General features: G+C 36.6%; 1 protein-coding gene across 1 annotated transcript in view; it reads right to left on the minus strand.

Moving 5' to 3' along the window:
• The window catches only part of PPP3R1 (protein phosphatase 3 regulatory subunit B, alpha), a 71,381-nt gene that overhangs the window by 12,829 nt on the left and 45,500 nt on the right, over positions 1–13,052 (minus strand). The window contains exons 3-4 of the mRNA XM_034659235.1: positions 2,627–2,803; positions 998–1,057 (exon numbers count right to left, since the gene is read on the minus strand). Coding sequence (XP_034515126.1) covers positions 998–1,057; positions 2,627–2,803 — 237 coding nt within the window. The remainder of the gene's footprint in view (positions 1–997; positions 1,058–2,626; positions 2,804–13,052) is intronic.

Consider the following 13,052-nt stretch of genomic DNA (forward strand, 5'->3'; position numbering starts at 1 on the left):
ATCAAATATCTAGAATTAGAACCATGATGATGGCTCCTTCCCACATTTGATCATGCATCTAGGAGCAGTTAAACACAGCTGGGTAAGAGTGTGGGCTTCGCAGTCAAGAGTGCTTGGCCAAATAGCATTCTACACATAAAATTGGGACTAGTAAGTTTCCACCCTCCCAGGTTCTTCAGAGTAGTTTATGATGACATGTAATACATGTGAATTGCTTAGAATAGTGTCTGAAACATGGCAAAAGCTCAATAAATAATAGCAATTGCTATTACTATTATTCTCATTTATATTAAGAGCACTTACAAAGGCTATCTGCATGCCTCGGAGAACTGTTAACTGAATAAAATGTCTCCAGTTAAGAGGTGAATACCTTAAAAAGGTATCAGATGTTCACTGTAATAGAGGCTGTCTACTAAACCAAAACAGTGGACCTCTGGCTAAGAGGTGTATAAACTAAGTTTATCTAATCACATTTGAACATTTCTTCACACTTTCATCAAAAAATCTTATCCAAGACACATAGTTTACATAGCTATTTTCAGTAGAAGGAAATTGTTTTGTTTTTATCCAATTAACAAGCAACAGTGACACATTGTTTTTAAAAAATACTAGTTGTGGGGCGCCTGGGTGGCACAGCGCTTAAGTGTCTGCCTTCGGCTCAGGGCGTGATCCCAGTGTTATGGGATGGAGCCCCACATCGGGCTCCTCCACTATGAGCCTGCTTCTTCCTCTCCCACTCCCCCTGCTTGTGTTCTCTCTCTCTCTCGCTGGCTGTCTCTATCTCTGTCAAATAAATAAAATCTTTAAAAAAAAAAAAAATACTAGTTGTAATCTCCTAAAAGGATTTTCTCCAGAATATAAAATTACTGTTACATATATTAAGAATCTAGAATAAAAAACATCTTTTCAAATATGTTAAAAGGAGGTTATAATGTAGTATATATAAGGTAGTAGGGGCATAAGAGGGAGAATGAACTCAGTGAAGAAAAATACTTACACCTCAACTTCTGTTCCTTATCTCCTTTGACACTGAACTGAGAGACTCCCTCAATGAATTCTGAATAAGAACAGAAAGTATTTACAAATCAGAAGTTTCTATTTTTTTATGTAGAAAAATACATATCCCCCACACACACAAACTCTCACATCCACAAAAGGATGTTTCCTTGCTGCAAAAGGAAATATTACTAAAGCATTGTTTTAAACTGGAAATACCAAATTTGAAGCTTCAACAAACAAGGTTCTATATGTATTTTTTTTAATCTGAACTTGGAAGTTCTCTAAGGTTAAATCAATTTGAACAATATTATAAGGAACTCTGAGCTTACCACTAACAGACACATTCTTCAGAATGTAACTATAAAAGGGGGGCTTTAAAAAAAAAAAATCAAGCCCCATGTCAGGCTCTCTGCTCAGTGGGGAGTCGGCTTCTCTCTGTCCCTCTGTGCTGTCTCTCGCTCTCTCTCAAGCAAATAAATAAAATCTTTAAAAAAATAAAAAAATAAAAAGATCATGGGGTACCCGGCTGGCTCAGTAGGTAGCACACGCGACTTTGGTCTCAAGGTTGTAAGTTTGAGCACCCACAATGGGCGTAGAGATTACTTAAAAACAAAATCTTAAAAAAAAAGAAGAAAGTATTATAAAAAGATTATATATTGTTTTGGGCTTTTTAATTTTTTTTAATTTATTTTAAGTAATCTCTACACCCAACACGGAACTAGAACTCATGACACCTAGACCATTAGTCTCATGCTCTTCCAACTGAGCCAGCCAAGCTCCCTGATTATACAATGTTTTGCCAGAAAAAAAATAATTTTGAATTTCTGGTTCCAAAATTCAGACCCATTTAATATAAAGCCTTGTGAAAATGATCGTTTTTCTACACTGCCTGCTAAACACTCATAAAATCAGCTTTAGATCCCCCTTCACTTAAAATTCAGTCCCTGAAACACAAAATCTGTTGATGACAAATCACAGAATCAAATATAAAATTTTGTACCATGGCAAAAGCACTATTGTTTTACATAAGAATCTAGATTAACTAAAATTATCCTTTGTATAATGCTCACATCCTTACTACTACACTTTAATTTATATTGGTTAGTGATTAAATCTCATTCTTTAAAAAGGGTTTCTAAAAATGCAGTTCTGGGGCACCTACAGTCAGTTAAACATCTGCGTTCGGCTCAGGTCGTGATCCAAGAGTCCTGGGATCGAGCCCCATGTTGGGCTCCCTGCTCAGTGGGGAGCCTGTTTCTCCCTCTCCCTCTGCCGCTCCCCGTGCTTGTGTTCTCTCACTGTCTTGTCAAATAAATAAATGAAATAAAATAAAATAAATAAAAATGCAGCTCTAATATTGTTTCCCTAGAGTAAGACTGATTTTTCTAAAAACAAAGGAAAGCCTAAATTTTTTTAAAGCTTACCTTAAAGGACAATTTCATCATTTATGAAACAATAAAAGACCCTAGTTCATTAAGGTTCATATGCCACAGATTTTGAGAATTTAACTATTATACAATCACCAATAAACACATTTTTAAAAAAACTAAATTTGTCAGACATTTTTCATACACAAAAGTGTTAAGATTAGTCATAGATTACATAACTTGTTAAACTACTTTCTTACCTTTAAAGTCTACTTCTCCATTCCCATCTGTGTCAAATATATCTATTACTCGCTGTACTAAAGGATTCTGTTGTAACTCAGGCAGAGACATGAACTCTTCCACACTCAAAGATCCCGAATTGTCCAAGTCGAGCTTCTTAAATCTCTTTCCTAGCCTTTTAATTTCATCAGCATCAACTAAAAGCAAACCAAAAAAGACAGCAAGATTTACAAATGATTTTATAAAAATTATAGGGGAAAAAATCCAGCTGTTAATCAATAGTTTAATTTCTAGTTTAATTAAAGGAGTTTCATATACTATTGGTTAATTCCTTATAAGAGAGAAAGTCGTAATATTTTTATTTGGTTACCTTTTTGTTTGCCTGCCCCTGCCATAACATACAACCGACTGTATACTGCACCAAGATATTATAGGATTGCAATGCTAAGCTGATCATGGAAGTCAGGTGATTCCTACGAGGCAGGCTAAATCCATCTCTGTTCCGTACCAAAATTATCTTTTAAAGTTTAATTTATTTCTAATAGTTCATGGTTTGAACAGGATTCAAAATTCAAGGCCTCCCTTCTATTCCACCTTGTAGACATCCAATTCCCCTCCTCAGAGGCAATTTCTTGAATACTCTTCCAGAGATATTCTTAGCAAGTGTGAGCAAATAAAACACAGGCCTTTACTTTTTTTAAGCAAAAAAAACCACAGCTAACAAAATTCACTTTTCAATGCTTTAAAGAAAAACAACTTAAGAAATGTTTGCATTAGTCTGTAATTACTCTATAAAAATTCAGTATCAAGTCTCCTAGCAGCATATATTTTCTTGAAAAAGGTAATTTTCTTCTAAATTACATTACTGTTTTCATTTCTTTAAGAAATCAGACTAATTCATACAAATAATTTTAATCACTGATAGCAGAATACATATATTAAAAAACACAGCTTCCTAAAAAAATTTTAAATCAACAAGCCAAATGTTACACAGCCCAAGAGTATACACGTATTAGAGCCCACAGTATTAGAGACTGAGACTGCAAACTGTTTTTGAAAATTCAAATATATGGCATCCTCATTATAAGAACTTAAAAGAACAGATTTTTTAAATATAAAACTATCTTAAAATGGAATAAAAATTAGAATTATCTGAATGCCTGAAGTACAGACTGTACAACTACCACATGCTGCTCTGATACGAAGTAGTTCATATCCAATTGGCAAAGGGAGTCGTGTCACTCAGTACAGCACAGAAATGTCACTGGTGGGGCGCCTGGGTGGCTCAGTCGTTATGCGTCTGCCTTCGGCCCAGGGCGTGATCCCAGAGTCCTGGGATCGAGTCCCACATCAGGCTCCTCCGCTGAGAGCCTGCTTCTTCCTCTCCCACTCCCCCTGCTTGTGTTCCCTCTCACTGGCTGTCTCTCTCTCTGTCAAAAAAAAAAAAAAAATCTTAAAAAAAAAAAAAAAAAAAGAAATGTCACTGGTGCACAGGGACTATTCCTAGTATGTTATGAAGGAAGGGAAAAGGACCAAGTTTTCTCAAAGAGCAAGTCTTGATAAGATAAAATCTTAAGAAAAAAGGTGAAAACAACAAATGCCTTACTTTAGAGAGCACAAGAGAAAGTTTAGTGGCTTCAAAAACTTAAAGCTTTCCAACATTGTTAACGTGGTGAAAAGTACCAGTAACAAATGAACGAGGTGCAAAGATACTTCCTCATCTCTCCACCCCGCCTCTCCCCACCACCAAGCCTCAAAACACAATTAACAAAGGTGACTATACCCTGGCTCATTATTTAATTTTTACAAAATTAGTTTCTGCTGAAGATGACTGTCCTCAAGGACCTTGAGGAAAATCCAAAATTGGAAGCACGAGTCCTAGTTTAAGGCTAACAAATCAATTGCTATGGTGCTTATTAAAACAAATGCCAGAGGTTATTTGTGCTAAAAAATTTCAAGATCATAATAGTATTTCTAAGTACTCTGTTACAAAGCTGCATGAGTGGTCTATCCAATCCATACTTTCCCCAGACATGTGATTTTTACAACATTTGAGGTGTGCAAAAATACATTTTAATATAACAGAAATGCCTTTCTTAATGATTCATCTAAACACTGCTTCCAACAGCAAAATACACACTTCATAAAAACAACTGCAAAGAGCAGTTAAAGAGTATTCCTTCTTTAATGAACAGATGATAAAAGCAAACTGTTCAAATAAACCTTATTTTCTAATGTTCTGTGATGAAACTGGATACCTTTAATCTTGGAGAAAAAACCTTATAAAGTCCCTCAAATGCTTTTCATTTATTTATTTACATGGCTAACATGCCACCTCAGACCAGAGACCATGACTTTTCATTGTTCTTCTGTACACTGTACATAAAAGGTGCTCAATAAGTGTTTTAAATGAGTACTCTAAGAGTTTAAGATTTAAAACTTACTGATCAAAATGCCATCAGAATTTAGAGCAAAACTACTTATCTAATCAGATACCAATAAGCAAATCTTTCAGAACAGTTTCTCCAAGTTCACAGATTTTGCTGAAAGCTACTCTCCTCTCTCTACACACCAAGGATGAGTTAGCTACTTTTTTCTAGTAATCTTTAGTTTTGCCTTAGTTTATAACCACAAACCAGAAAGGGTAATGTGGAGGTTGAACATAATGGATCTGCAAAAGGAAAGACACGTGTCCACCAGCAGCATCTCATTTAGCAACAGCTCTAGAGTGTATCATTAATTGGAAAGAGTAAAGGCAGAAAATATAGCACCATACTACTTACAGACACTCAGATTCCATTTACTAAGGCTGGGACGTAAATATCAGTTTACCGAGTCACAGTATGACACTGAAACTGAGGTGAAGGATTATTTTTTCAATTACCTGGAAAACCCACTAATCCAGAAGACAGCATTCCAGTCTTGACAAACGAATAAGAAATTTTAGGAATAATAAAGATAAATCATAAGCCATCAAATAAATATACATCTTTACACTGCCAACAGTGATCTTTCTGAAAGGCACATTCAGCTAAATTGCTAGGTCTTGTGCTTACAAATGTGTAGTGGCTTCCTAATACAATCAGGATAAAAAAATCTAGAGCCCCTGACAATATTTAGCCTCAATTTAAATTTCCACCCTCTTCCCCCATTATCTTTACCTTTGCTACAATGCTCTTGGCACAGTTGTTCAGAAAGAACGAAATTCATGCCTCCATTTCCTTCTATACCCTCTACTGGAATGTCCTTCCCTGAACTCTCCACTGAGGAGACCCCTATCAATTTTTCTCTGATTAAAAAAAGAGGGGGGGAATACTCGCTGTATGTCCTGTAGTTACTAAGTATCATTAATTCATTCTCTGGCAAAATCCTTAAAGCAACATTTAAAACCATTTTCTGTCTTTTGCTTTAAATATCTTATGAAATACTATAAAACAGTTGATACCTATTCTGGATGAGAAGTTACAACTTTCCTCAAAGGCAAAGCAGTGTGCCAGTGATCACACTTCAACAGAACTGGCTTTTTACAAAGTCCCTGATGTAAGACCTGGAGGGAATGAGCTCTATCTAATCTATTCACCACCATTCTCACACATTCCTTGCAGCCAAAACTCACCCTGAGATTCTTTAAGAAACCAGTTTAATTTGAAAGAAGGCATTATCTATTCTCCAACCACCCATTTATTTCCTCCTGTCCCTTCCTTCCTGCTTGCCTCACAATGGTAAGACACAGACTACTTACTTAGTACTTACTATCTAGTTGAGACTAGCTGAACAACGGGAGGACTCTGTACCTAAATAACTACAGTATTTGTAAATGGTTAGCCTAGAAGGCAATGCCATAAATATTTCTTAAAGCCAAGATTGAAGAAAGCTAGTCTTCAAAAACAAATGATAAAAATAGTTATTTTAGGTATGGAACAAAGTGATCTATTTGGTCTTTACTGTCACCAGAGAAGCAGTTATTCAGCACTTCCACTTGCCAGCACTGCAGACCAGATGTGTTGCAGGATTAACCTTACGCTAAATATGAAACGGCATCTCCATTCTTGAAATATGGGCACTTACCAATCGCCTACAAATTAGGCACAGATCTCTGAAATAGATTAAACCCACTGTGGTGGTACCATTAAATGTTTCAGGTCTGCACTTAGTACAAGTTAAATATTAAAGAACAAATTCCGGGGCGCCTGGGTGGCTCAGTCGTTAAGCGTCTGCCTTCGGCTCAGGGCGTGATCCTGGCATTATGGGATTGAGCCCCACATCAGACTCCTCTGCTATGAGCCTGCTTCTTCCTCTCCCACTCCCCCTGCTTGTGTTCCCTCTCTCGCTGGCTGTCTCTCTCTCTGTCAAATAAATAAAATCTTTAAAAAAAATTAAAATAAAGAACAAATTCCAATTTGGGGTACCAACTTTCATTAAAGATTTTTTCTACCCCTTGGGATCATACTCCCTTAAAAGAGATGGACAAAAGGAAAAAAACAAACCTCACCCTCTTGACTCATCTTGTGACTCAGAGATACTCGTTTTCATGTGTTTTGCCAAGTTAAAACACGTTATTTTTCTACTTTTTGTAAGGATACCTTTGGAAGGACTATCACTTTTAATAGTTGAAAATGCCCACCTATTCAATTTATATTATACAAAGTACTAAAATAGGGGCGCCTGGGTGGCACAGCGGTTATGCATCTGCCTTCGGCTCAGGGTGTGATCCCAGAGTTATGGGATCGAGCCCCACGTCAGGCTCCTCTGCTGTGAGCCTGCTTCTTCCTCTCCCACTCCCCCTGCTTGTGTTCCCTCTCTCGCCTGGCTGTCTCTATCTCTGTCAAATAAATAAAAATCTTAAAAAAAAAAAAAAAGTACTAAAATAAAAAATCTTATGAAGTCATATACATCACTCTCTAAAATTTAAGCAGGATATTAAAAACTTGGATCTTTCCATCAGTGTTTATGAAATACAATGTTGTTAATATGGAACTGATGAATTGCTAACAAAGAAAACACCAAATTAAACTGCTGAGACCTTACCCACATTAATGGACCCTGACTATACTCAGGGATAAAGGTGATATCTAGACGGTTACTCATTTTAACAAGTGATTTCAGGAATCTTATTAACACACAAAATAATTAAGAATTTGCTTTAAGAGCTACAGGTAATTTTATTTTTTGCATTATTTGTTTTGTTTTAGTTTTCAATTCCAGTATAGTTAACATAAAGTGTTTATTAGTTTCAGATGTACAATACAGTGAGATTCAACAATCCCATACATCACCCAGTGCTCATCACAAGTGCCCTCCTTAATCCCCATCACCTATTTCTCCCAGTCCCCTACCCACTTCCCCTCTGGTAACCATCAGTTCTCTAGAGTTAAGCGTCTGTTTCTTGGTTCGGGTCTTTTTTTCCCTTGGCACGTTTCTTAAATTCCACATATGAGTGAAACTGTATGGTATTTGTTTTTCTCTGACTTACTTCTTTTAGCATTATACTCTCTGGCTCCATCCATGTTGCTGCAAATGGAAGTTTCATTCTTTTTATATTGGAACAGTATTCCATTGTGTGTGTGTGTATATATATATATATATACCATCTCTTTATCATCTATTAATGGACACTTGGTCTCCCTTCCATAATTTAGCTATTGCAAATAATGCTGTTAAAAACAGAGGTGCATGTATCCCTTTGGTGTTTTTGTATTTTGGGGGTAGATACCCAGTAGTACAACTACTGGATTGTAGGGTTATCTCTAACCTTTTGAGGAACCTCCATGTTCTCTCACAGCGCCTGTACCAGTTTCCATTCCCCCAATAGTGCAAGAGGGCTCCTTTTTCTCCACATCCTCATTAAGGCTTGTTTCTTGGGTTTTTTTTTTTTTTTATTTTAGCCATTCTGACAGGCATGAGGTGATATCTCACTGTAGTTTTGATGTGCATTTCCCTGACGATGAGTGATGTGAGCATCCTTTCATGTGTCCATTGTCCATTTGTATGTCTTCTTTGGAGAAATGTCTGTTCATGTCTTCTGCCCATTTTTAACTGGATTATTTGTTTTGGGGGCGTTGAGTTGTATCAGTTCTTCATGTATTCTGGATACTAACCCTTTATCAGATATGTCACTTGCAAACATCTTCTCCCATTCCGTAGATTGCCTTTTAGTTTTATTTCCTTTGGTATGCAGAAGCTTTTTATTTTGATGAAGTCCCAAGAGTTTATTTTTGCTTTTGTTTCCCTTGCCTCAGAAGATACATCTAGAAAAATGTTGCTACAGCTCATGTCAGAGAAATTACTGCCTGTGCGTTCTCTTCTAGAATGTTTATGGTTTCAGGTCTCACATTTAGGTCTTTAATCCATTTTGAATTTATTTTTATGTATAGTTTAAGAAGGTGGTCTAGTTTCATTCTTGCCCATGTAGCTGTCCAGTTTTCCCAACAACATATATTGAAGAGAGCTACAGTAAATTTTAATAAATACTGTCAACTGGACATATTAGTACTAGAGTTAATATACTACTAAGAGAAAGCTGCATATTCATTCATCACTCTCTCAGATAAAGAAACAGCCATCTCCATATTTTTTTCTCATTTAGAAAAAAAGGAATAAAAGAGATTCCAAAATAGTATTATATAGAAGGCATGTAGGTCTCTAGCTGCTAAAGCATTAACATTATTACTACATGCACTCCAAGCTGCTACTCCACTGTTAGGGTTAAAAGAAAAACAACTTTGAAGTCTAAGATTTCTCAGAATGAAAATAAATAAGCAGAATGGTAGAAAAATAAACTCTCCATGAACTTCAGCCAATTCCCAATAATTGTGTAGCAGTCAACAGAAACAAGACTATTCCTCCTTAAGGAAACTCTTTGAAATAGCTAATTTATATATAATTTACTATTAATCTATTAATCACCTAAGAACAAAAACAAAGTCTTTTCAAATCCTTTTAGCAGTAGTAATATTTTGGAAGAAACAACTAAATGTCATGTGGGATCCTGTTTAGAATCCTGGAAAAGAAAACTTTCAGATGTCACCAGTTTTTTCACTAAAACATGCAGTTTAACAGTATTGTACCAATGCTGATTTCTTGATTTTGGTAACTGTACTATGGTTTAGTAAGACATTAACATTTGAGGAAGCTAGATGAGAGATATCTGGGAACTCTATTATTTTTGAGACTTTTTTTTATAACTTTTTTAAAAATAATTTCTCCTTAGTCTCCTCTAATTTATGACAACTATTAATTCTTCCCTTGTCTTTAAACTTTTAATCCAATATTTTGTAAAATGTCCCTGAGCTTGAGCTTGTTGGTGTTTTCTCACGATTAGAATGAATTTGGACATTTGGGGCAAGAATACCATAGAAATGATGTATCCTTATCAGCACGCTGTTATCAAAGGATTCACAATGTCAGTGCGTTTTTGCTAGTGATGTTAATATTGATCACTTGACCAAGGTGGTGTGTCAGATTTCAACATTATAAATCAACTACCTTTCCCTTGGTATCAAAAAATATCAGGGAAAGGGGGTGGGGGGGGCAATAACTTTGAGACTATGCAAATATCCTATTCCTCCTAAAACTATGACCTAATTTTAGCATCCATAGGTAAATCCTGTGTGCAAGACCTTATTACTATGGTATTTTTTTCCCCTCTTCCTACATTGAAATGTTCCTATTTAAGAAAAAGTTAAAAACCGTCCCTTCTCCCTATTTATTTCTTTATTCAATTATTCATATAACAGCATGGTACTTACTAACTCAGGTTGGCTTCTGTGTGACCTATCAACAATCCCCATTTTGAGCACCTCCTTAATTTCTGGCACCATAAAATATTCCAGCCTCATCCACACTATACATGATATTTCCAAGAAGAGATTCCCCCCTATCAATTTTGTATGGCAGGATATTTAGAACTATATTATAGAATGAAAACTATTAAGAAAGATTACTGTAATAAGGAATCTCAGAATTTCTGTCTTAGACATAGTTTGGAAAGAGCCATCAGGCATGACAAAATTACTTATGAAGAAACATGTACTGAATGACTCTTATAAAGACTATCACAAGAATAAAGCATTATAGTATTATCAATACAAGGCATTGGGTAGTTTCTCAACATAAAGTTTGATTTTAAAGTTTTAACGTCTTCTGCAAAATATATCTCCTACAAAGGTAATGAGTAATGTATTTTCATGTTACCCCAAATAAGATGCAAAAACCACCAGAGGGCGCAGCAGAGATAGTCACAGATAAAACCTTCATAAGCAGTTCTCAAAAAACCCCCAAATTCTGTAATGACCTTGTGTATAGACAGTTTAATATTTATATTCTGCAAGGAACTGTTTGACCACAAATAACCCTACCAATGGGGCTCCTGGGTGGCTCCGTCGTTAAACGTCTGCCTTCGGCTCAGGTCATCATCCCAGGGTCCTGGGATCAAGCCCCACATCGGGCTCCCTGCTCAGCGGGAAGCCTGCTTCTCCCTCTCCCACTCCCCTGCTTGTGTTCCCTCTCTTCCTGTATCTCCCTCTGTCAAATAAATAAAATCGTGAAAAAACCCCAAAAACCTACCAATATCACAAGAGAAATGAAAAAGTATTTTATGAAATATGAACACACAGTCACACAAATTTGTGCTGTCTTTTCTTACAATGAAAAACTTTCATCCATTTAAAAGGTCTAGATTCTAGGGGCATATCACAATTTTCTAATGCAAGACACAATGTGTACTTTTGGTGTTTCTAGATTATAATTTTTATATAATTTAAAAATGAAGTAGGGGCGCGTGGTGGCTCAGTTGGTTAAGTAAGCATCTGCCTTCGGCTCAGGTCATGATCCCAGAGTCCTGGAATCAAATCCCACGTTGGGCACCCTGCTCAGCAGGAAGTCTGCTTCTCCCTCTCCCTTTGACCGTCTCCCCTGCTCACACTCTCACTCACTCCCTCTCAAATGAATAAAAAATCTTTTTAAAAAAATGAATTGTCAAATATGCAAAAAGCTAGACATCAGCACCAAGAATTACCAAGTTGTAAAATACCAATAAGAAATTTTAAGCCAACTTTGAGAAATAACCAATGTTCCAAAAATATATTAAAAATAGTTCTATAGATTTTGGCAAATGTAAACTCTGTAAGTAAACATCACTACAATCAAGATAAAAGCATATTTCCATCATCCCAAAATGCTCCCATGAGCCCTTCTGTAATCAATCATGTCCCCTACCACCAATTGCAGGTAACCACTGTTTTGCTTTCTATTAACTAATTACGTCTAGAATTTCATATAAATGGGATCATAAAAGATGTACTCTTATATCTACTTTTTCTCATCTAGTTTTTTACATTAATTCAAGTTGTCTTGTATGTCAATAGTTTGTTCCTTTTTATTCCAGAATAGTATAGTCCACTGTACGGATATACACATTTTTTTTTAAAGATTTTATTTATTTATTTGACAGAGATAGAGACAGCCAGCGAGAGAGGGAACACAAGCAGGGGGAGTGGGAGAGGAAGAAGCAGACTCATAGCAGAGGAGCCTGATGTGGGGCTCGATCCCACAACGCTGGGATCACGCCCTGAGCCGAAGGCAGACACTTAACCGCTGTGCCACCCAGGCGCCCCTATATACATTTTTTTAATGCATTCATCAGTTACTAGACATACCTACTGTTTCCTGTTTGGGACTATTAGGAATAAAGCCGCCAAGAATATTCACAAATTCTTTTTGCAAACAAATGTTTTCTCGGACTTGCTATGTCACACAGGGTAAGCATATGTTCAATTTTCAGAAACAGTCGAAAAGTTTTCCAGAGTGGTGTACCATTTTACACTCTCATCACCAATGCAGGAGAACTACAGGAGCTCCACATCCTTGCCAACATGTAGCACTGTCAGTCTTTGTAAGTTCAGCCATTCTAGTGGATGGTAGCAGTATGTAGTTTTCATCTGCACTTCTCTGAGGACTAGTGACCTTGAGCATCTTTTTCATGTGATTACTGTCAAATTCATCTATCTTCGTTTGTGAAGTGACTGTTCAAATCTTCTACCCTTTTAAAAACTGGGTTGTCTCAAAGAGTTGTGAAATTCTGTCTCTATACTGACTGATCCAAGTCCTCTGTCAGGTGTAGGTATTTCAAGTATTTTCTCCCAGTCTGTAAGCTGCCTTTTCAAAGGTGTCTTTTAAAGACCAAAAATGTGGGGCACCTGGGTAGCTCAGTTGGTTGAGCATCTCTGACTCTTGATTTCGGCTCAGGTCATGATATTGGGGTCACGGGACTGGGCCCTGCGTCGGGCTCCACACTCAGCACAGAGTCTGCTTTAGGATTCTTTCTCTCTCCCTCTCCTGCTGCCCCTCACCCCGCTTGTGCTCAATAAATAAATAAAATCTTACACAGCAAAAATATTCAATTTTGACAAAATCCATTTTTCTTTTATGATTCATGTTTTATGTGTA

This window comes from Ailuropoda melanoleuca, chromosome 4, assembly GCF_002007445.2.
Source record: "Ailuropoda melanoleuca isolate Jingjing chromosome 4, ASM200744v2, whole genome shotgun sequence".
NCBI lineage: Eukaryota > Metazoa > Chordata > Mammalia > Carnivora > Ursidae > Ailuropoda > Ailuropoda melanoleuca.